General features: G+C 43.6%; 1 protein-coding gene across 5 annotated transcripts in view; it reads right to left on the bottom strand.

The window, feature by feature from the left end:
• Positions 1 to 26,141, bottom strand: part of PDE10A (phosphodiesterase 10A) — a 470,871-nt gene that overhangs the window by 93,236 nt on the left and 351,494 nt on the right. For all 5 annotated transcript variants that reach the window (XM_081045170.1, XM_081045167.1, XM_081045168.1 and 2 more), the window contains one exon: positions 12,362 to 12,390. In XM_081045170.1, coding sequence (XP_080901296.1) covers positions 12,362 to 12,390 — 29 coding nt within the window. The remainder of the gene's footprint in view (positions 1 to 12,361; positions 12,391 to 26,141) is intronic.

Here is a 26,141-nt window from a genome sequence, read left to right as displayed (position 1 = left end):
ACACTGGAAAACGACCAAAGCTCAGTCCCCGTCCTCAAGAAACCGACATTCCAGTTGGAAGACAGGAGACAAGGAAAGCGCATAGTGTCGTAGAAAGAAGGCGGTAGGTGCTATGTGGAACGGGGGTGGGGAAGGCTGACAGCCAACGTCGTCGCAGGGAGAGGGACTCCTAAATAGAACCCGGATAGACGGCTCCGCTGACACGGAACACGGCAGACTCCAGTGGAACCTGACACCTTTGATGCCCGTGGGCCAAGCCTCCCCGACTGGTCTTATCAGGACTGCTGACCACCCACTGCCTCTCTCTGCTTCTGACCTAGAAACAGATGCCAGTGCAGACGGGCCCAGAAATTGGAGGACAGAGGGTGACTTGCAGGGAGGGCAACACACACCAGACGAATGACAGCGGTGGCCAGTGAACAGGCCCAGGAAACCAGTGGGAATGGGTCTCACAGTTGTGGGACATGGGAGAAAGAAGCTGATGCTGGGTGGGGGCACAGCTGTGAGATGGGGGCACCAGACGGGTGTGGGATTGGGGGGGTGCTGAAGCGCGCCCCCGAGCGGCTGACGCTCAGGGCATGTGGCTGGAACGCCGGACGCGGGTCTCACCAGGCTGGCTGCCTGCCCTTCCCCTGGCCACAACCAAGGACACTGCCCCACCACGGCCCTGACAAACGCATTCCCCGGCCGCACTGGCCTGCGGGAAGCCCCTGGGTGTGGGCGGGATGACCCCGAAGGGCTGCCCCTCCCCCAGGGTTTCCGGAATTCACTGACAAGATGGGACCTGGCGCAGCAGGGCACAAGTGACAACACGTAAAATCCAGAGACCAGGGGTGCTGTCAGCTTATGGGCGGAATGGACAATGCCACAAAAGGCTCTGGCCAGCAGACACCATTAGCACTGGCCACCTGACCACAGGGCCCTGGACATGAAACAGGGTAGCCCACTCCCTTCTCAGGAAAGTTCTGGGTCGAGTGACACAAACCTGCCTTGATCACCACAACAGAAGTCAGAGAGCCAACGAATTCCAGGCTTGAGCCGATTCACAGGCCTGGAGGGCTGGATAAAGGGATGGGAGACCACGTCCCCTGGAGGAAGAGGCCCGACCCAAAGCCACGCCTCCCACGGTCCCCAGACACCTGCAGCACCTGGCTGGGCCGCTGCACCTGGGGAGGGGAAATTACCAGCCGTGGCGGGGCCTGCTGGGCCTCGGCTAAGCTGACAGCGCATTGTGGAGACCCGACACCAGGTGCTGTGCCTGTCAGACAGGCTGTGGGCGCCAGGGGAGCAGTGGAGCTTTAGCTCAGGTCACCTCAGAACGAGCCCGGTAGGTTCTGAAACAGCCTGTGCTAAGTGCAGTTTCAGAATGCACGTCTGGCGTAGACATTCTCAGAAACTGGCAGAAGCCCCACAGTGGAGGGAAGGGGTGACCAGTGAGACTTAATGAAATCTGGGGACCAGCTCCCCAAGTACAGAGAACAACAGGCCTAGACTAATGAACACGGCCCCAAAGCACCAAAACAGAACCTACCACGCACCATCCCTGCGCCATCACTCACTCAGACCTTCCTGCCTGACCACGGGGCTCCCACCGGCCCTGCCCCGCCGGGTGCCGTCCTCGTCCTCGGGGCAGGTACACGCAGACGCGGGGGCTCTGCTGTCCCCCGGCCCCACTGTCGAGTTGTCTTCATACCTGAGGTCTGCGTGCCCTCCCTTCAACCTGGGTCCTACGTGCTTTGTTGGCCACCCACCTGTGGGACAGCCCGGCCTCCTGCCCAAGTTTTCTGACTTTATTGCTAAAGCTGTATCTTGTGAATAGCTAGTCATAACTTCCCAGTTACTTGCTAGTTCCAGGTACTGTCCAAGTCCAATTCTTATGCAGATACCAGTGTGACAGTGAAAATGTACATAAAAGTCACGATCACTTGAAATGCCTACAAAGCATCAGATGGCGTCCTAGGAGCTTATGTTGTTCCTCATCCATAAACAGTATCCTGAGTTACTGCCGGTTTTGAAGACTCCAGAGAAAATGCTGGATCCCTAGACTGAGCCACACAGAAGCCATCATGCCTAAAAATCTAACACTAGACATGTCTTTTTCATGAACCAAGCCATTCTTCAAATACGTCATTTTATTTGTGGGAAGAGACACGTTAGCTAGTCGTAAGGTGGCTTTTCAGCCACTCCACAGAGGAGTCCCTATAAAAAATGAATTACAGGTTGACTCCTTTCTCTGCCAATAGAATTCTGAGAACAGGCCTTTTCATAAGACCTGTGTGCAGTGCTGAGGTTAACAACCAGCCGTCCACTAGCTCTTCTGGGCAGGAAGTGTGGTCACGCACAAGTGAGAACCGGAAGCCATTCCGGGACGTGGACAGTTTAACCTGAGGTTTCCTTTACCCAGGTCTCCAGGCTTTAGTTTTCTCCCTCGTAGCACAAGAATGTTGTTCCAACACTAACTGTCTATGACAATCTACGACCTAGGATTCTAAGTTTTGTTGTTGTGTAAGTTTGAATTCGAATCGTTACCCTGAGAGTTGGGTTAGTACACCTGTGATGACCAATGGCAACTGCATAAATCTCATAAGGACGAAATGCTTGCTTATGATTCCTGTTCTTATTAGCGTAATATCAACTCAAATATTAAAGGCCTATCTACACAGTGGACCATTCAAACCATAATACACTGTAAAACTGAGGAATACATGTAAGTGGGAAATGATAAGCATGATCACTAGCTGGCGGCTCTCCCCTACAACCCCTCTGGCCGTCCTGAGGACCACCGTGAAAGCAGGGGCCCAGGGAACGCACAGGACAAGGTCAAGTCCTGCACTCGGAGACGCAGCTATGCAAACACTGTGAAGAAAGCCCTAAGGAACTGGTTCAGTTCCTTATGCACACTTCCAACTCTGCACCTTCAGGAACCCAAAAGCCCACTAGGACATCAGTGAAGTTGAGCTTATATCTGCAAAGCATTTTAACTTCACAACGTCCTCTCACTGCCTTTGCTGTACAGAAGAAGCCACACAAAGTACATACTGAGCGAGCATGGCTGAGACATTCCTATTTCAACATGATTCGCATTCTAAGGTAGAATGAGCTGCACGACAAATGTATCACTTCTCAAGCCTCAAGTCAGATGGATGGCGAGCCCTCAGCCTCTCTCCACACTGACTGTCACGCATTACCTGCTTTTCATTAGAACCACCACTGAAAACATGGGCTGAAAAGACGGACCTCACTGAATGACGGAAGTGATCGACCAGCAAAACTGTGAACTTGGTCAGCTCTGTGTGACAGGTGTTGCTGTGTCCAGGAATGTAACAGCCTGCGAGTTTGCTGGGGTGCCGTGGGGTTTTAGGAGCACAGCTGGGAACCAGGAGAAGAGCCAGTCTATCACCCAGAGAGAAACAGTACTTTAGGGGATGCCGTGGTAAGCCTTGCTTCATAAAGCAAGCTGAGAGCTGGTCTAACCAAGAACAATGTCCCCAGACTTGCTAAAGAGAAGCAGGAGTTTAAATGTAAAAACACTTCACCCGAGGAGTTTACAGGCACGCAAGAATGAACGGGGAGCTTGAATGAGCTGGAGGCTGGGAGCCCCGCTGGCCCTCTGAGGTGTCACTGACACACCTTGAAAGCTGTAACAACACACTGGGAAACATAATGCGATGGAGTTCAGTTGGGTAAATACTTAACATGCAGAAACAGCCCCCAGCTTTCAGTATAAACCCCAATATTTGAATAGTATCTTCTCATTATTGCTTAAGCTTTTCTTCCTTCTTTTTAATAATTTTATTTTGACATAATTTCAAACTTATAGAAAATTGCAAGGACAGTACAGAAAACTATTAATCATCAAGTATTTACATTTTGTCCTATTTCCTTTATCGTTCTCACAGTAAGTACTCTCTCCCTCCTATCCTCCTTCCCTCCCTCCTGTCTCTCATGTCCTTTAAGGCAAAGCTCCACTGAGCACCTGTCCACTTTTAGCTGCCACAACGACCTCCACACCCCCGGACCCAAAGGCAGCTCAGTCTTCATGTTCCTGGACATGCGGGCAGCACGTGACACGGCCCATCACTCCCTGTCCTTGGAGTCGTTTCCCCACCACTCCAGGACACACGCCCTCGTCCTCCTCCTGCCTCCTGGACACTTGTCAGCCTTCTTTGCAAAGTCTTCCTCCTGTCGCAGACTTCTCAATGTCATGTCCCTGGCTGGGCTTTGGATTTTCTCTTCTCTTTCACACCACACTCACTTCCTAGGTGATCTCATTCAGCCTCGCAGCTTTACGTACCATCTGCATGTGGTTGACTCCTAAAGCATCCATATTACTAAAAATTCTCAAATTTCTATCTCCACCTCACACCATTCTGCTAATCTCCAGACCCATCCACCAACCCCTTACCGTCGCTATTTAGAAATCAACTGAGTGTCACAAACTTCGCACACAGGACCTGACAGGACCCCCGCACCCCCCACTGACGTGCCCTCCTGCAAACACTGCCACCTAAGCAATGGCATTTACTTAGCACACATTTCGCAGGCATAAAAACTCCATGCACAGAAAGATGCTTCAGTCTAAGGAAAATGAGAAAATCTAAAGACCCAACAATAGAACGAGAAAGTGAAAACTGATTACACAGAAGCTCAACAGGATATTTTCAGTCATGAAAGATGTCAGACTACATAACATCAGGAAATATTTATGGCATACTGCAAAGTAAAAAAAAGACAGAAATTAAACAGTATATGCCCTATAATTATTACTACGTAGATGTGTACATGTAAAGAAAAGACTGGAAGGGAATCTCCCTAACTGCCGTTCCTGATGGGATCAGTGTGATGCTTCAGAAACACAGTTCTGACGTTTTAACAACGCCAAGTGTACACGATCGTAACTGAATGGAAGTCACTACGGAAAAGCGGGAAGGGGATGACAAGGAGGGCTGCTTGGCTGGTCTTCGCACGGAAAAGCAGAGCTCAGGACGCACCCCCAAGCACAGAAAGCAGAGGACTGCTGCAGAGACATCCCGACGACACAGCGACTGACAAACAGAAGGGGGTCCCTGGGAACAGCCGGTCTTCTCCTCAATGCAGACATGGTTCTACTTTAAGAGCAAGGCAGGCAGCTTTAAAACACCTGCCTGGGAGGAAAGCTCACGAACACCTGCCACGTAAGGAAGTCTTATCAGCCACATTACCAGGCAACAGCAAACAGTATAGCCAATCAGCAAAGGCAGCACATAGAACAGAAAGAAACAAATAACATTAAACCTCCGAAGAAACGGAGACAGTCAGGACCCGGACTGGCAGCATTTCCTCTGACGTTGCTGCCATGGGCTGTGAGAAAGTTCTCCTCGCAGGACAGTCACATGCCCGCATATACTCGTCTGCTCCATGGTTTCAGGCGCAGGTACTCTTAATTTCCAAGTCCCTCTTTCCTTTGAAGTACTAATGCCATGCTATTTCTCACACAGATTCATCCAGCGACTTCTGGTAACATCCTTCACGGTGGCCAAGTTTCACTTCCAGTCACCACACAGCTGCTTACGCCTCCCTCCTTGTCAAGCAGGGTGTCACGCAGGGTTTCTGGTCCCGCTACCCCCACGAGAACGCAGGACATGGTGAGGCCTAAAAGGAACACCCACGGAGCCATAGATGGGGGAGTCATACCGCTATATTCTCGCTGGCAGCTGGGCTGGAGACACAGGGAGCAGAAGCCACACTATCCGCAACCTGCCGTCCGCTTCTCTGCCAACCCACCTCACTTGCTGACTGCAATCTGCTCTTGCTAGCCCGGACGTCCATCCAATCACAGATGGCCATTTACTACCTGAGCCAGCACCTTTCCACGTGAGGCCGAGAGCCTGGAAACTGCACTCCTGGCTCCGTCCCCACAGACCTGTTTGGGGGAATATCCTTCCCAGTATCCACTCTTACTTTCTGAGAGAACATGGGTTTGAACTGTCCCTCCCTCAATCTTAATGGCAGATGTGGATTAAGGAAATCTTACCTTCTAACCCGAAAGGGCCCAACACTCTCATGAAAAATGGTGAGCAAAGGAAATTGTAAGTTGCAAAGAAGGAAGATCACATAAACACAAAGGACTTGAATAGCAGGAAGAAAATTCTCTGTGTGAAATGACTAAAAGATTCCTCAAAGAACAGCAAATGCTCAATTTTATATAAACTTTTCCCCTTCTATGTAAAACTGAGCATTGCTCTCATAGTTTGCATTTGGAGTAAACACAGTGAGAAGACAAAGTCTCTGTCTTCCTCCTCTTCCCTAGGGTGAGTGAGGCCTTACCTCCACTGTTGTGTGTATCTGTAGTCAAACATCCATGTTGCGACCTAAACCTTTGACTATTACAGAGCAGTATGACTTTACCCAAATAACACTACTCTATAAAGAAAGCTTAAAATAATCTGACTGAAATGGAGAAATAGGAAAAGAGTGAGAGCGAGACAGAGAGCGGAGAGAGAGCATGAGTGTGTAAGTATCTCAGGCAACTGTTTTTAGCGCTTGCATCTCAGAAAGATCAAGCCGTCACCTGGACACCCATCCACGCGCCTCCGTGTGTCCACAACACGACCCACCTGCCCACTGCTCCCTCCTCTGCCCACGCTACCCCTGGCCCTACAACTCATTGGCCATCATCGCGATCCCTCTCTAATCACAGACTCCTCTGGAGGAACAATCTTTCTACCTCGTTGCCCTAACTGAAACCTTCCGCCCTCCTGATAATACACCTCCCTACACTAGGATTGATAGCACATGATGTAAAATCATCCTGTAGAATGCATGCACGGGGTATTAAGCAGACGGTTCAGAAATTTCTTCATAAGTGTAATAATAGTTTTACAAATGTGAACAAAAGACCAGCACTTCCAGGAAAAAGTTACTTAAAAGTTGGCATTCTATGAGCTTTGCCACCTCACTTTATCCAATAACCAAAGAAAAATATAAATAAGAAACTGGGCCACTGTAGCTGTTAAATGCCTTAAATTTCAAGACGACCTCAGTGGACATAATACCAATGAAGCCAAACTGAAAAGAGTCACCAAGGGCTTACTCAGGTTCTCCTTCCCAGGAAAGGGCACTGCTAGGAGAAGCGCACAGGAAATATTCCGGGGAAATGAGTGACGGGGGATCCCAAGTGCACCCGGTGAGCGCTGGGTGTGGGTGCCTGCTCTCTGCAGCAGGGCCCCGGTTAAAAACACTGAACAGAAGCCGGGGAAATGTCAGCGTCCATTAACAGAATGGAGCACTGCTCTCACTTAGCAAACAGAGGAGCCTGGCCCACTGTTTACCAGGCCAGGGCCAAAGGAAGACAAGACAGGGAAATCGGATTCCAGCAGAGAGATGTGTTTCAACAAGCCGGGAGGAAAATCACAGAGATAAATTTCTCCTATGGGAATGCCCACCACTCTGCCCAGCCGGACTCAGGGGTACCATAGAACCTAGTAAAAATAATGAATTCCAAGAGCAGAGGACAGTTTTATAAATATTTGAAAATGTTAAAAGCAACAATTATATATAAAAACTCACAATGTAATGGAACATACATACAGCATTTTGAGGGGCAAAGGCGGTGCCCAAAATTCTAGACCTGGCTAGAATTTGGCATATTCTGGCCAACAGGCATCCAAACGCTCTTCTTGCCATAGTATTTTTCTCTCCCTTTTTTGTTAGAAATCTTTGTGATTTATAAGCTGGAGCCATTTTAACAACAACAGTCACAGTAATAAAAAAAGAAAGGCTTAATTGTGATTAGATGAAAACAAACGATGAAGCTATGGCGGACACCAACACCGCGTGCCCTCCTCTCCGACCTGCGCGCTCTCCTGCCCTCCTTCACTTCTAACCTGGTGGCCTCCTGGCTGGACACACTCCTGCCTCAGGGCCTTGGCACTTGCCTCTGCGGGGAAGGCTCTTCCCCTGGTTCTCAGCATGGGTCACTTCTTCACTCCCCTTAGGGCTTTTCTCAGTTACCTGCCTGGTGATAAATTAAGAAAAGTGGGCACAGGAAAACAACTTGGAAACATTACTCAAATTTGTGGCTTCAAAACAGAGAAATGTGTAATAGGTTAGAGGACAAAACATTGAGACTTACTCAAAAGTTTGGGATGGGTCAAAATAAGATAAAATGAACCTTAAATAAATGTACAAGTTAAAATTATTGACAAAGAAGTCTTCTCAGCTTTCCCCCAACTTTGCTGACTTCTCTTCCTTAATTTTCCTGGCTGACTTTTCCACGTCTTCTCCACTAAACCATTAGTGTCCAGAGTTTAGTGCTCAGGCCTCTTTTTTCCACAGACAAACGCCCTAAGTCATGTAACTTAGTCCCAGAGTCAAATACTGATGGTGCTACAGACCCCCAAATAAATATATACACACACACATACACACACACCTAGCTAGGAACTTTCTTCTTGGCTCGACAAATTCATTTGCTTTATAAGTATCTCCAATTTGATGCCTGATAACTCAAATCGAACATGTTCAAAACTAGCTTCCTGGTTTCCCAGCCTCACTGAACCCCATTCCTCCTCGTCATCACAATGCCTGTAAAGAGAGACTGCTTCTCCAGGCTGTCAGACCAAAGCACTGGCATCATCCGTGACCCCTGTCCTCGCTCGCCATACCAGCCCCGGCACAGCTGAGCAGCGCTCCCTCCTGACTGCACTGCTCTGCACACCACACCCGGCAGACCTCACCGTGCGCTGCCCACACTCCTACACTCACCAGGTCCCGTCTCCATCCTCACCTCCCTCTGTGTACTCAGTTCAGCAGCCAGACTGTTTCTCCCAACCTGACACTTCCCCACTCAGTTTACCCAATGGTGGCCAATGGTTTGCAGCGTCCCACCAGAAGCCTCCGCAGCAGCTGTAAGACCAGAAACACCCGTTCTATGGCAACTGCACTTCCCACTGCCGACTGGGCTCCAGCCACCCGGGCCTGCCTCAGGGCCTTGGCACTCGCTGCCCCCTCCTTCCAGCTGATTCTCTATTCCCTTCATGTCCCCACTCCAATGTCAATTTAGCAAGTAATCCTCCCGGGACTACCGTATTTGTCCAGGCAGCCAGTCAGTCCACTCCCAATGTAACATCATTGTTTATCCTTTTGTTTTGCTTTATTTTTCTACGTATTTACTATGGTACTTATCCCCGCCTACTGTGTGTGTGTGTGTGTGTGTGTGCGCGCGTGTCACTGGGAAAGACAGAACACAATCCCTCTACTCAAAGAGCTCTCACCTGGAAGGAGGGAATAGCCTCCTTAGAGGAGCCACACAGCCACAACCACATTGATACATGCCAATTAAGGACAGGTGTGCACAAGCATTCCCTTTTCTCCCCGTTGGTGGGATTGCAGATTGGTGCAGCCTCTATGGAAAACAGTATGGAGGTATCTCAGGAATCTGAAAATGGAACTACCCTATGATCCAGCAATTCCACTCCTAGGTATCTATCCGGAGAAATCCAAAACTCCAATTCAAAAATCTTTATGCACCCCTATGTTTATTGCAGCACTATACACAATAGCCAAGATATGGAAACAACCAAAATGCCCATCGGTAGATGACTGGATTAAGAAGCTGTGGTACATTTATACAATGGAGTATTATGCAGCCATAAAGAAGAAAGAAATCTTACCATTTGCAACAACATGGATGGATCTAGAGAACATTATGTTAAGTGAAATAAGTCAGACAGAGAAAGACAAGTACCATATGATCTCACTTATATGTGGAATCTAAAGAAAAGAATATGTGAATGAACTAATCAGAAACAGTTTTGGAGACAAAGGGGAAAAACTGAGGGTTGTTAGATGGGCGGGGGGGTGTGTGGGGATAGGGAGGAAGGAGAGGGGATTAGAAAACAGTCGGTAACCACAAGATGGCCTGAGGGGTTTTGAAAATTAATTTGGGGAACATAATCAATAATGCTGTAAAGACTTTGTAGGGTATCCGATGGACACGTGTCCCATTTGGGAGACCACCTCAGGGATAATGTAGATGCCTGATCACGGCACTGCACACCTGAAGCTGAACATTAATGAATGCCAACTATAATTTTATATATATAATGTGATGGCTCGGTACGATGTTGGAGGGATAGTGGATGGGGGGCTTGGGGGCGGGGGGTCCACAGTGTGAGGGATATAAATGATGAACGTCTAAGTATTACCTTGTCTTGTGCACCTGAAACTAATAAAAAGAAAAAAGAAAAAAGAAAGAACTTCAAGGATACCAGGAGACTAAATAATAATGATGCTTTTAAAAACAAAACAAACAAACAAACAAAAAAACAGGTGTTCTCTCTCCATGAGAAAGTCTCTCACGAAACTCAGAACTACCTGAGGCTGTAAACCTCAGGCCTTCCAAAGAACAGGCCTTTTGACAACGAATGTGCTCCAACAGAAGCCCTGTGGCCAGCTGCTGCCTCCCAAACTACTGCACTCAATATTTCTGAATCTGAATTTTTTAATTTAAAATACTATTTCATAAAATAAATTCTGAGTATCCGTCAAATCAGCATTGATCAAGACACGGGGTATGTTCAGAAAAGATCTTTAAAAGATCCTGGCAACTGGTACGATCCCAGGTTGTCAGCTCACGTATTTAGTATGTCTCAAGTAGACATGCATGTTCTCCAAATTTGACGTAAAATAACGCATCTCTTCTCTCATCACAGGAAAGGGCTTTGTGGCCAGGTCACTATCCGATCCAACGTGTCAGGGGCCACTAGTTTGCGAAACTAAAGTACACACGAACGGCTTCAATAAAAATTCTGCCCTGGCTACACAATTTCTAGAATCTGTTTTGTCTTTGAAGCAGGGGGCTGCGAAAGCAGACTCAGTGATGACACTATGGCACCAAGCTCTTTCCAGGTGAGGGCATGGAGGCACCGGGAGAGTTCCAGCAACTGTTGAGGAGCTAATTACTGACATAAGCCATGTGTCAGAACCCAAGCCCAATCTTTGTTGTCAACAGGGCAGGAGGCACGGAAAACACGTGGATGGCTGGGCACCACCTCTTCTGGGCATCCCTTTACCCACCACCGCCAAAAACAACCAAGTCCAGGCTTTCGGCGCATTCCCTACACACCGGGGTTAACCTGGCTTCGTGAAGGGCACGCCAATGAGTAAGCTGCGGTTTCCTTCTTCCTGTCCCAACTTACAGCAGCAAGGCACCCCTTCGGTGCCCTGAGCCCGCAGCTTTGCCAACACCATGCCCCAGCTTACTTGTGAGAACCCCCCTTTTATCCTCACTGTAAGCCTTCACCACTGCTCCCAGCAGCTGCACAGGTTCCAGGCCGACCCTCCACCCCTTGACACACCTCAAAGCAGGCAGACCTGGGAAGTCTCTGACTGTGAGCTCAGCAGTGAGGGGACCCCGTAAGCCCCCAGACTCACAGAGACCTCAGGAGTCTGCGAGGCTGGGCTGGACAGAGGGAATTCTGCCCAGAGTGCGGGAACACCCTGCTGATTGCGGACTCCTTTCCGCAGACGGTCAGAATGCAAAGGGACGTGTTACAGGACCGCACTGACAGCACCTAGGTGACGCCTTCTGAGAGACTGAGTGACCTGAGGTGGCGTCGGGCGCAGATCAGACTGATCACTTTCAATATTTACCCCCCACTTAGAACTGTATCTGTAGACAGGACATACAGGTATTTTCTCATCTGCAGTTAATTAGAATTCCGTAGATTAAACCCAGTCTGCTCAGTGCTTTCCGTCCTTGTCCCCCTTAAGCTTTTAAATCTGCCAAGTCTTTTACAGTTAACGCTAAGTATTTCTCTCAGACATGAAAACTGTCCATTTTGTATTTCTGAAAGTACCGAGGCATCGCACGTCTTGCATGCACGTGTCGCCTTTTGCTCTCCCCAAGAGAAGGTGCATGAACTCCAAGGCAGGGCCACAGGCAGCAGGCAGCACCGTGCAGGTCCCTGGGGGGAGGGCCATGGAGACGGTGGCCTTGGCTGTGTGGCCGGAACAGGAGGCTGCCATGAGGGAATGCTGCGTCCATGTGGCCTTATCTCACGGTTTCCTAAGAGAAGCTACAAATCCAATCTCAAAACGCAGTCGCTCCATTGTTTTACATCATCGCCCGCTTCAGAAAACCCCCGAGGCGTGTGTGGCAGACAAATCGCCTGTGTTGGCTGTGCTCAGTCTTCAGGACTCTGATTGGCAGCCTCTATCCCTACACACCGGATTCCACGCTCGGACGGGATACTTCAGGGTAGGATCCCAGTTTCTGTCCTTCCTTTCCTAACACTGCGACGTGTCAGCACACTGGGAAAAGACCCAGAAGGACTGTGTTCCTGCACAGGGCGGGAGGCATGACAGTGACGTCACTTACCCTGCTGATTTCCTTAGGAGCCGATTCATCTGGGGGGGGGAGAAGGAAGGGGAAAGACACAATTAGACACTTGGAGTAGTTCTGAAACACAGAACATGTCATCCACTCCCAATAAACTACAAGACTCTTTTGCCATGCTTCTCCTTAGGAAATCTAAGAATCTGTTTTTTAAAGTCTGTAAAATAAAGGTTAAACATAACAAATGTAGAGCTAGACATCCATATTCCTTTGGGAGGGAAATGAAGTAACACAACTTGACAGTCATTTCAAGCTACCTCTCAAGAGCTTCCAAAGTGGGATTGCCTGTAAACACAGTTGCCCTGTGGTTTACTCAAATACACGTACCTAGAGAACGTGCAAGATCTGCAATACTCTAATGACACAACCCTCACACATATCTCAAGTGACCATATGACTTGTGCTGTGAGGATCCATTCCAGCATTTCTGATTTGCTGGAAGAACACACGCCCCTGTGTGGCACCCTGGCCCAGGCACAACATACACCCACTAGCGGAGCAGCTTTGTGGTGTGGGCCCAGGAGCTGAGGCTGCTTGTCAGCTCGCTTCAGGGGTAAAATGAGATGGGTCAGGCACACCTGGCCAGGCAAGACCCTCTGAAGGGCTGTCCCTGAGGAGCGGCTGCCTGACCAGAATACACTTGTGTGACCAACAGGATACAAGAGACAAAGTGGCCAAGATGCCATCTGAGGTCCACTGGTTCTGACCCAGAGGAAGTGGGTTTATAGGGCCATTCCAGAGGAAGGGCAACTGCAGCTGGGCCTCTCCAGACCCGTCAGGGGGAAGCAGCCTTTAACTTAATGTCATCGCTACCTGCGTCTTGTGTAGCAATCAGACCCTGTCTAACTACCACTGCCAGTGCTGACTTCACAAGCCAAAAATCTAGTGCAATCAGTGCTACTCCAAAGCCCAGCCTAACTCCTCTGACGACAACACGTCCCTCACATTCAGACAGGACTGTGGTTCTCCTTCCTCTTTTAATAGTCTTATTAACTAAACCACTGACGCCTGCTGGTTCCTGTTTTCTCTAATATCTCCCAGTTCATTGCTTACCACCCATTTTCAAAAATAACACAAAGTTTAGTCCCAAATCACATTCCAACCAGTAGTTTCCAAGATGGTCCCTGAATCCAACATGTGCCCCTGCAGTCATGCCCACACACACACATACACACACACGTATGCACACAGAAGTATACACACACATGCATGCATACACACAACCATCCAGTTTGTCTTCCAACAATATTCTATCGGTCATGTCCCTCAGATGCTTCAGAAACTATTAGGTTGGTGCAAAAGTAATTGCAGTTCAAAAAGTTGAAAATAATTGCAAAAACCGCAATTCCTTTTGTACCAACCTGAAGTATGCCAACACTGGCTGCACACTGACTTTACCTGGGAACCCTTTACAAGTTACCAAGTCGGGACAGCAGGTGTTCAACAGTGGGGTTCAATAAACAGTACCTACTCGTATGCCTTGTATTCTTTTATTCACACACACTACCTTACATGTTTTTCTTATAATCATTCTATGATGGTTTGATTATTGCACCTGGTATTCCTATGATTAAGCATGTTATAGGCAGAACGCTTACTGTATCTTCTACACTGAAGTCACATCATAGACACATTTCATTGACTCTTCAACTCCTAACCCTGATCCTCTTAAAGGTCCCTGAAGATGAGACCATTTGATTTAATCATCACAACAAATTCATTAACGGATTCTAAAGTTAAAAAGGCTTGTACATTTTTAATTTTTTAAAGTTTTTATCTAATACATTCAATGAGCACAGCTGAAAATCAGGTGGGTTAAAAGGCACATATGAAAAGCAGCAGCTGTATGAGCAGACTCACCACTAGGACTGATGGGAGTTAGCAAGCTGGGACGTTCTGGAACTTTCCACTCCCCACCCAACATCTCTAAGATGCGAAAGTCAGTTCAAAGGAAAAAGAGAATGTCCAGACATCATAAATAAATATTCCTTTTGCTTTCTCTTTTAGTTTTGCTTATTGTTTCACAAACCTCAGTGTGCATAAGGTACTTTACTGGCATGTGTTTATAAAAACCATCTTTTTTTCTTTATGGCAGATTAAAGTACTTAAAAGAAAATTTTTACCTATAAGCTGATTTCTGGATTTTTTACCACATTTAGGCACTGATTTAGAAATGCGTCCTCTATCTCTTCCTCCAACTTAAGAAGTCACACAATTTTTCTTAAATGAATGTCAAGTCCGTGTCACTGAGGGAACACGGTGTTTCAGTTGAGGAGATTAATGAGCACAGTGAAATTTGCCCAGAGAAGGCAATGCTGCTTCCTATTTCCTATATGTGGAATTCTCAGCGCAACGCCCTTGCCCAAGGAAAATTTAAGCATATTGAAGAGTTTAGAGGCAAGACACCCAGGGGCTGAGACCATAAACGAGGGTTTGCAGTCCAGACCGGGAGTCTCTTGTGGAAAAGGTGACTGACTTCTTTGCCACCTTGCAAGTCTGCAGTCAAACAACATCCTAACAATATAATTGGACAGTAAAACTGATTTCTTTCCACAGACATGTTCAAAGTAATGGAGAGGAAGGTCCTGACGCCTCGCAGACCATGTAGGGCTCCAAGTGAAGAACCCATGATGCACACCGGGTCCTTCTAAGACCCCAGGGCCCGGGTGCCTGTACACCCCACACACGCACTCACGACCCAACTGTGGGTATTTCACGTGGTTCAACAATGAAGCTCGCTTTAAAATGAAAGGGTAGGGATCACGGTGAAGAAGGAAACTGCCATGGATACCAGATTTTGTGTCATTCATGAGCATCTAATTACCAACAAAAATTTTCACAAAAGCAGGCACTAATTGTATGTGGCATGGGAGTTCTGCAAACACTTGTTTATTCAAATAACTACTATAAATCCATTTTGTGCCGGGCACTTATCCCTGTTGTCAGGAAGCTTATATTCTAGTGGGATGAATAAAAAAAGACAATTTTTTAAAAATTCAGAAATTATTATGGAATATCTATATTTAGTAAAGAGAAATTGATTAAAAAAGAAGAAACCATCTTCAATCTAAACATCATTTTAATATATTTAAAAAGCTTTAGAAAGAAAAACTCATGTGAAGAAAATAAATCCCCTGGAGGATTTCCTACTAAGTATAACTTTCATTGTAAGTACTTTATATTGAAAAATGTATAAATATTTACAACTGTGCACATATCTGTACTTTTCTTTTTGTGACCATTTTGAGTATTTATTTTATATGAAGTGGGATTTCAGGAATGAATGAATCCAAATTTATATCTACAACTTAAAGGAATTTATATTACATGGGCTGATTTTAAAAAGTTCTGTGGCTGCTTTATTCTTCCTTATTCTGAAGTAAGATCCTAGAAATCAAGGGGAAAATTCCACTAAAACTCATATACTTTACAAACAATAAGGGATTATCACATTTTCTTACAATTTGATCCATAAAAATTATAGACAAAAGTAAAGCAAACTACGAAGAGGAAAAACGTAAAAGTAAACAAAATACATTTCTTAGTTACAGAAGATCTAAAGAAGATACATATAAATTCAAGCATTAAAGAAAAGGTGAAAAGGATTTGGGTTGCTTCTTATAATCCTTAAGTATTTTCATACTTTGTCGATTTTTAATACCTTCCTACTAAAAAAATTTGAGAAGGCTTACAATAAAAATACAACATGACCCAAAATGCAGCTGCTAAAAATAATGATGAATGTTTGCAGTTGTAATTTAATAGGTTTTGGTTAAATTAAAAATAAGAAAAAATCAGAACTACTATGAGTCAACATTAGCTAAAAGAATATGTATTTAATCTACATGTGTATATAAATACATACACATTTTATTAATTAGACACACACACAAATTGGTTGCAATTATAATTTTTTTCCCACAGTATGTCATGTCATCTCACAAGTCTGAAGTTAAAAACTGTATGCTCATACATGTTTTATACATATGTAAATGTGTGTGTTAGTAACTTGGTGATGAGATGATGTGATGTTCTCTTCGTATGTCTAAATTGCCACAATCACAATAAACAGCAATAACTTACAACTTAAATGCTTGGATGGTTTCCCTGCTGTTAACAGACAGACACGAGCATACAGCCTGCACAGGTACAGGCTCAGGCCACTGTCGTGCAGGTGAGTGGGCCCAAGTGCGGGAGACCCCCATCTGTGAGCAACCTCGCAGAGTCACTGGGTCCCCTGCTGCTCCTCCTGGGTCTTCCCAAGTGCTTCCCACTAATGCCTGGCCCGCTCCTCTGTGCCACTCATGCCAGTACTTGGCTGGGTGGTAAGGCCCGCCCCCACCTTTGCTTCATTCCGTCAGGACCTGGAGAGCAAACCCTGCACTCTGAGGTGGAACCAGGATGTTCTGGCGTCCCCTGACAGAGGAGAAAGAGAACGCACTTCATTGCTAGCCTCAGAACCACAACAGCAGCCCCTTTGATAAGACAGAAGAAAAATAATATAAGCAAAACCAATCAGTATAAAAAACACAAAGTCAAACAATGAAAAAAGAACAATGGAAACTATCTGAAAACTGCATGAGATGAAAGGTCAGGAGAACGCAAGTCTCCGTAACCGGAGTCAGACAGGAATTGGTGGGTGACGGGCCTTCACTGCTTGCTACAAACGAGCTGTGTTAGTAGGAGACGCGCTCGTCCTCAACCGTGAGCTCTGCAGGAACGGACGGGGTGGCTCTCGTGTCAGGACACTGCACCGCCACTTGCTTTACACAGGCAGTGTTTCAAAAGTCGTTCTGTTACACTGCTATTCAGGAACAGCTGGGGTCTGATATTAATAACACTGCACTGAAAGTTATTATGATAGGCATTTTAATGTTGCACATAAAATAAAGAATAAAATGAAAAGCTCTGATTAACTTCATAAAAAAGACATCAAAATAAAGAAGAGAGGTGGTGATTCAATGCCTATAGTACCACAAGTTTTAAAACTGCATTTTGCATTCCAAATTCTAAGCTGCAACTTTTATATGACCTCAATTCGAAACTCCAGTAGGGACTGTGTTGAAAATTTCCAGCTTTATTACTCTATGTTCAGAGTATGTGTTTTGAACAATTTCTACTTTTTAAATTGATTGACCATTTCCTTGAAGTTTAACATACGGTCCTTTCCACTAAATCTTCCACGGATCTGTTCTTAGCTTTTGGTGCTTCTTCTGAAGGTAAGGACAAAGAGAAAAGACCCGAGCAGAAAACAGAGGGAGGACTCGTCCCTCACTGGGAAGACATCACTGCACCCCCATCCTTCACGCCCACCACCCACTTTGCCCTGCGGGAATTCCAACATTCCTAAACGGAGCATGACTGTCTTCTCATTGTGGGAAATTCTTATTTCCCACTAAATTAATAAACTAGCCGTCCTTTTTATATACTTCCATCTCTCAGGAGCTGGCAGGGCTCCATTCAGCCTCCTCCAGCCATTCCTGGCATTCTGGCACAGCTGTGCAGCTCGTCAAGAGACAGACATCTGTCTTCTGATCACAATTCAATCCACAAGTATTTACCCAACATCTAACATGTGCCAGATACTGAATAAATGTCTCAGCCCGATCAGACTGAAGAGACGGACTTCAATTCCTTAGCTTCAAGAGAACCACAGACAAAGGAGCCCCTGGCCCTAGCTGGTGGTGGGGCCATCCTGTAACCACGAGGGGGCAAGCCTGAAAACAGCCATAGCCCAGCAAGGATGGCAGAGGTTCAGAGGGAAAACGCACTGTCATAATTAAGATGCCATTAAATGGCATTAAGATGCCATTTGCCGATTTCTCATTTTCGCACAATCACACCAGTTTTCAGAGGCCACCTGACAGCATCACAGTTCGTGGAGTGCATGTCTGTATTCTAACACTCTCACCTGTTCTAATGTCACGGGTTTAGAACATAGTATGTGAGTTACCAGAGACTGACGTGCTCTCAATACTCCCACAGAGCTTTTACTGGCTCTTCTCAGATATGCCTGCTAGAGTGTCTGCGACCACATTACCATCCAGTCAATAGTTACTGGGTGCCCCAAGTTTTCTTTGCACCTACACAGAAAGATAAAAAGTATACTTTATCTAAAACTATTATTATTTACATTTAATACTTTGTTTTATGCTAAAATAATTTATTTATAATATATTTTTATATTTAAGACTAAATCATTGGCTTTCAAAAGGGGAGTTAAGTAAGCTCGTTTTCTCCATCTACAGCTGCACTATGTCTAAAGACACTGAAAAAGTTAAAACGGCCCTAGCACAAGACTCTCTGACTCATGGAAGGTAGGAATCTACTCCAAAGAAATAGGGTGAGACTGTAAATAAGAAACAAAATTATGATAGAACATTCCCCTCGTGGCTTTCCCACTCCACCTTATCCTGTGCCATGCAACAGAACAAGTCCCAGTTGGACTGGTACTGGTTAAACTACAAAGTGATTGTGAGACCAGTCACTCAGTGTAGAAAGAAAAAGGACCTGCGTATTTTCACTGTACACATTGTGCATTCTTTAAAAGCCCGATATTGTTTGTTACGACTTTTCAAACCAGAAATGTCAAAACTGCTGGCTTCAGGGTAAGGTGCCATCATCGTGTTGACTAGAGAAACACGTACACGGTGGAGAGAGCAGAACAGTGCTGCGTGCTGGGCACCGCTGAGCGCCAGCTGCAGGAAACGCTCCCCCTGCGCCGGCACGTTCCCCAGTGGAGTGACTGGTGAACGACTCAGCTGCAGACATAAAGGCTGAATTAACAGCTGCAGAACTGCACTCTCGCCTTCTAATGAACGAATCCGCAGATGTGGCCACAGTCCTCATTTTCATCAGATTTGTCCGACACCAGCACATGGCTGTCACTGGAGCGCTTCTATGTGGATACTGGGCAACAAGTGGTGCTGCAATGCTCAGCGTTGAACAACTTTTCCACGTGCCATAGTTTCGGCTGGAACAAGTGTGTTGACATTTGTTTTGGTAAAACTGCTGGTGGCCACCACACACCAAGGCAGTGACCCCAAACTCTAATAGTCATTATATTTTTCAATGCCATACAGGAGCAAACACTGTAAATAAACCTTGTATATAAACATTAGGCAATAAGCACAAGTGGCACTGAAGTGTTGAATAGCTGTTTTCAATCGCTCGCACACTGGTAGGAAAACGCGCCCCTGTCCCTCAGGCTGTCCTTGAGGAAGCAGGCATGGCTGCTGAACTGGCCCGCGGACGATCAGTGTAAGGTGAGAGCACACCGAGAGGCACCCAGTGCGTCACCGTGGGGCCAGCATGCCGACCCCGCCCCGTGTGTAACGTATCTCCCTGTCACTGATACATCTGAGATCACATGGCTCCAGAGGCAGTCACTGGCGTCACAGCCGGGATCTGGCACCCAGGCCGAGCGTGCCCTGGGTCCCAGTCAAAGCCCAGACTTTTGTGTCATCCCGCACACAGGACAGAGTGTATCCCCTCGGGTACAGAATATGCTCCTCCCAGACCTCCAGAAGTGCGCCACCTGCTTTGTAGTCGGGGATCCAGATGCAGTCATTTGCATGTTACTTTGGTGGCAAAGACCCAGGACCCCTGACCTCTTGAAAATTTTGCTGATTATAGGAGGACCTCTCAGTCGTTGTAGGGTAGGCTGGTAAATGTTTAACAAATTACTCCCTGGGGAAAGCATGCTCTGATTTGTAGCGTTTTCCAATCTCTGTGCTATAAATACACCCACAACGTGTGGGCGGAAACCAGCTTGCCCAGGCTTGCGAGAGCCAATTATTACACGTTCAGGAATTGTGTGAGCTGGTTGTTAAAACAGCCATTATTAAAAATGTAATTACATAAACTTAAAATCAAATAAGTCATATTTAAAGATAACAAACACTGAAAACCCAATCATTCTCTATTTTATTTTCTATTACACGTGTTCAAGAAGTTGTGTCTGTTTATGTGGATGACACAAATACTACGTAATGTTGTGCTACTGCATATCTCGTGACTCTGGTGACCTCACATTGGTAGTTTGATACAGACCATGACAGGAATAATTAAGTGCTGTGTCACTAAATGTTTACCAGCTTCCCAAGAGAAACATAACCAAAAATCTGATTTGTAGCATATGCTGATTTCTGTAGTATAAATACTTCCTCATGGTTGATTTCAAGCTACCAACTTTGATATCAATTCATAAAATTCCTGAAAATATCCACTGATTGAGCCACTTGATGTCACTCCAGCACAAGACTGGTCGTTTTATATTCGTCATTAGTTTTGTCATTTTGTAAAAATTAGGGTTCTCACCACCTTATATGAAAGTTCAGTAAGTATTTATGTAATTTGTATGAACCTGCAGCTGCATTTTAAAAATATTTCATAATTATTTAAAATCAAAAAAATAAATAAATGTTGTTTCACAGAAGGTCCAAACATCAGAATTTTAATCATAGGGAAGAGCTCACTTAAGGAAAACCCAGCACTACTTTTATTTTTTAAAATTAATTGACATACAGTTTTATAGATAGATAGATGATAGATATAGATGATAGACAGATAAGATGATAGATATAGATGATAGATAGATAGATGATAGATATAGATGATAGATAGATAAGACGATAGATATAGATGATAGATAGATAAGATGATAGATATAGATGATAGATAGATAAGATGATAGATATAGATGATAGATAGATAAGATGATAGATATAGATGATAGATAGATAAGATGATAGATATAGATGATAGATAAGATGATAGATATAGATGATAGATAGATAAGATGATAGATATAGACGATAGACAGATAGATAGAGATATATAGATATACTGGAGGTGCCAAAAAATGTATACACGTGACTTGTATTCATCTTTTTTTATCGATATATATTATTACAATTTTAATATAGTTTCTTCCTTTCTAAAAATGTGTATACATTCTTTGGCACCCTCTGTATACACGAATGGAATAATATTAGTTACAAAACATAGAAATTCTAGTTTTATTATAAATAGTCTTTGAAAACAAAAAAAATTATCAGTATGGATAAAATTCAGAATATATTAATACAACTGATGTTACTTCATTTTATTGTGTCAAAGGATGTTTAATGAATGAGAAAGTTGGTAAAACTTTAAGTATGTAATAAAACAAGGAAATACAATCCAATGGGAGAAAACATACTATATTACAAAATTACGTGAGGGTAGAGAGGATTCTGGGAAGATGGGGGAATGTGGGAAGCACCAGGAATTAGTCTCTCTGCCTAGATAACTGCACTGTCAAAATCTGTCTGATGGAACTATTTGGGAACTCTGGAGTCTATTGAAGGCCTGCAACTTCCGGGGAAAGCTTGGATGGTCAACTGTAATTAATTTCAGTCAATGTCACCGCATAGCAGAGTGGCAGCTACCTATCCTCCACCGCAGCCACATGACAGGCATCACGCACCTGTTTCTAAGGCAGTCTGCACACAGCTCGTAGGAGTCAGGGTGGACAAAAAAGGCCATGTCTTCCAAATACTGGGGATCTACTCTGACTACTAACTGCTGTTCCTGATATTGGAGGTGCAGACAAAGAAGTAGGTGCCATTGTATTTGCACTTCCCCCAATTGTTTCAAGGTTCTTCCTTATGGCTAAATAGACATCCAGAGGACTTAACGGGCCAGTCCTATTTTTGCACACCCTTCATTGTTCACCTCTGGGAGCTGGCGATTAAAGACCCTGAAGACTTCAAAAGCAACTACATATACCATGTGTGCACAGGGAAAGATACAGGCTTAGAAAACCTAAGGACACTTCAAGTTTACATCTTAGGCTGATCCTAGACACAGAGACAGCTTACAACAATCAAAAAAACAAAAACAAAAAACTTCAAATCCTGGAGAAGGGGGCAAATCTGATTTGAGGTTACCTATTACATTCAAATATCCAATTTTAAAGAACAAAAATCACAAGGCATACAAACTACAAACTAAAGTGAAGTATAGCTCATTCAAAGGAAAAAATAAATAATGAAAACTATCCCTAAAAGATAACTGATGGAAGATCGGTAGACAAAGACTTTCAAAATCTGGCTTAAACAGGGTCAAAGTGACCTGTGGGACGTGTGCAAGTCTCAAAAGAATAGAGCAAGGTGTCGAGACAATCTTTAAAGAATTAGTAGCAGAAAACTTCCCAAACTTAATGAAAGACATGTATATAAAACATCCAGGAAGCTTAACAAATTTCCAGTAATATATATTCAACAAACACACACAAGATGCATTATAATAAAACTTTCAAAAGTCAAAGAAAGAACCTTGAAAGCAGGAAGAAAGAAGTAACTCATTGCATACAATAAAATAATAAACAGATTCCTCAGTAAAATAATGAACAGATTTCTCATCAGAGAAAAGTGGAGGCCAGAAGGCAGTACACCAACATATACAAAATCCTAAAATAAAAAAATGTTAACCAGATAAACAAAAGCTGAGGGATTTCATCACTAGTAGTCCTGACCTGCAAGAAACAAACATTAAAGGGAGTCCTACAAGTAGAAATGAAAGAAACCAGATAGTAACTCAAGGCTATATGAAGAAAATAAAGATCTCAGTAAAAATAAAGTGATGTGCATTTATAAAGTCTAGTATTATTTTAAAAGAAGTTTGTAATGACATCTTTTTTGTTATCTAGATGATATACATATGCTTTAAAGAGACTAATATATTTTAAAAACATTATTAGTCTGTAAGTCAGCATTATTGCAACTTTGGTTTGTAACCCTCATTTTGCTTTCTACATAACTTAAGAGACTAACACATGTGAAAGAATTATTAATTTATGTTTGAAGGCATACAATGTTTAAAGATGTACTTTTATGACATAAAAAACTAAAAGGGGAAGAGATAGAGCTTAAAGAAGCAGAGTTTTTGTATGTTACTGAAGCTAGTATAAATTCAAGTGTTATGACTCTAGGATGTTATGACTCTAAGACTGGGAGATGTAACACATCTACCTAATATAAAGAAACAAACACAGAGAGGCAGCCAAAATGAGGAGACAAACAAACATGCCCCAGATGAAAGAACAGGAGAAAACTCCAGAAAAAGAACTAAACAAAATGGAGGCAATCAATTTACCAGTAAAAATAAATTGATGTGCAGATACAGAGTTGGAAACACTGGTTATAAGGATGCTCAAGGAACTTAGTGGGAAATTCAACAGAGATAGCAAGCATAAAAAGGACATAGAAACCATTAAAAAAGAACCAGTCATAAATGAGGAATACAACTGAAATGAAGAATGCACTCAGAACAAGTAAAGAGAAGACTAGCTGAAGCAGAGAACTGAATCAGCAATTTGGAAGACAAGACAGCAGAAAATACCCTATCGGAACAGCAAAAAGAAAAAAGAATTTGAAAAACAAGGACAGTTTAAGAAACCTCTGGGACAAAAATCATGTGTAACAATATGTGCATCCTAGGGGTACCAAAATGAGAGAGAAAACAAGGGATTGAGAACCTATTTGAAGAAATAATGACTGAAAACTTCCCTAACCTGGCAAAGGAAATTGACAAAGAAGCCCAGGAAGCACAGAGTCACAAAGAAGATGAACCCAAAGAGTCCCACACCATGACACATCATAATTAAGATGCCAAAGGTTAAAGACAAAAAGTGAATCTTAAAAGCAGCCAGAGAAAAACAGTTGCCTACAAGGGAGCTCCCATAAGACTGTCAGCTGTTTTCACAGAAACTTTGCAGACCAGAAGGGAGTGGCAGGAAATATTCAAAGTGATGAAAAGCAAGGACCTACAACTAAGACTATCCTACACAGAATGGCTATCATTTAAAATTGAAGGAAATATGAAAAGCTTCCCAGACATTAAAAAGCTAAAGGAGTTCACTACAATACCAGTATTACAAAAAATATTAAGGTGACTTTTCAAAGAAGAATAAGGGGGGAAAAGAACTAAACATGAATAATAAAATGGCAATAACTATGTACTTATCAATTATCACTTTAAGTGTAAATAGATTAAATTCTCCAATCAAAAGAAACAGGGTGGCTGAATGGGTAAGAAAACAAAACCATACAATACATATGCTGTCTACAAAAGACCCATATCAGATCAAAAGACAAAGACTGAAAGTAAAGGAATGAAAAAGATATTTCATATAAATGGAAATGAGAAAAAAAAGTTGGAGTGGTAATACTTATATCAGACTTTAAAACAAAGGCTATAATAGAAAGACATTTCACAATGACAAAGGGATCAATCCAACAAGAGGATATAACCTTTACAAACATATATGCAGCCAATAAGGGAGGAATTAAATGTATAAAACTAATATTGATGGACATAAAGGAAGAGATCAACAGTAACAGTCCTAGTACGGGACTTTAACACCCCACTGACTGTATCAGAGGATACAGCTTCCAGAGAGAAAATCAACAAGGAAACAGTGGCCTCAAATGACACATTAGACCAGATGGATTTAACTGATATTTTTAGAGAATTTCATCCCCAAGCAACAGAATATACAGTCTTTTCAAGTGCAAAGGAAACATTTTCCAAGATATACCACATGTTAGGCCACAAAACTAGTCTCAATAAACTTAAGAAGACTGAAATCACATCAAGCATCTTCTCTGACCACAACAGTATGAAACTAGAAATCAATTACATAAAAAATAGTGAAAAACACATAAACACATGGAGGCTAAATAACATGCTGCTACTGAACAACGAAGAAGTCAACAATGAGATCACAGAAGATATCAAAACATACCTTTAAACAATGAAAATGAAAACATAACAACCCCAAATCTATGGGACATAGCGAAAGCAGTCCTCAGAGGGAAATCCACAGCAACAAATAATCTACCCTTATAATAAAGGAACTAGAAAAAGAACAGCAAACAAAGCCCAAAGTAAGTAGAAGGAAGGAGTAATAAAGAAGTAGAAGAAAGGAGTAATAAAAATCAGAGCAGAAATACACAAAATACAGTCTGAAAAAACAATACAAAAGATCAATGAGACCAAGAGCTTGTTTTTGGAAAAAATAAACAATATTGATAAACCTTTACTCAGATTTATCAAGCAAAAAAGAAGACACAAATAAATAAAATCAGAAATGAAAGAGAAGTGACCACTGACACCACAGAAATACAAAAGAAAAAAAATACGAGCAATCATATGCCAACAAATTGGCAATTTAGAAGAAATGAATAAATTCCCAGTAACATACTCTTCCAAGACTGAATCAAGAAGAAACAGAAAATCTGACAGACTGATTACTACAAAAGAAATCGAATCAGAAATCTAAAAACTCCCAACAAAGTCCTGGACATCATGACTTCACAGGAATTTTTACCAAACATTCAAACAAAAATTAACATCTATCTTTCTCAGGTCTTTTCCAAAAATTCAAGAGGAGGGAAGGCTCCGAAGCTCATTATACAAGGCCACCGTCACCCTGATTCCAAAATCAGACAAAGATATTAGAAAATAAGAAAATTATAAGCCAATATCCCTGATGAACATAAATGCAAAAACTCTCAACAAAATATTAGTAAACTGAATTCAGCAAAACATTAAAAAAAATCATACACCATGATCAAGTGGGATTTATTCCTGCGATAAAAGGTTGACTCAATATCCACAAATCAATGAATGTGATAAACCACATACACAAAATGAAAGATAAAAATCATATGATCACATCGACAGATGCAGAAAAGCCATTTTGACAAAATCCAGC

The sequence above is a fragment of the Rhinolophus hipposideros genome (assembly GCF_964194185.1).
Source record: "Rhinolophus hipposideros genome assembly, chromosome: 3".
Taxonomy (NCBI): Eukaryota; Metazoa; Chordata; class Mammalia; order Chiroptera; family Rhinolophidae; genus Rhinolophus; species Rhinolophus hipposideros.
This window is presented reverse-complemented; position numbering and strand designations above follow the sequence as displayed.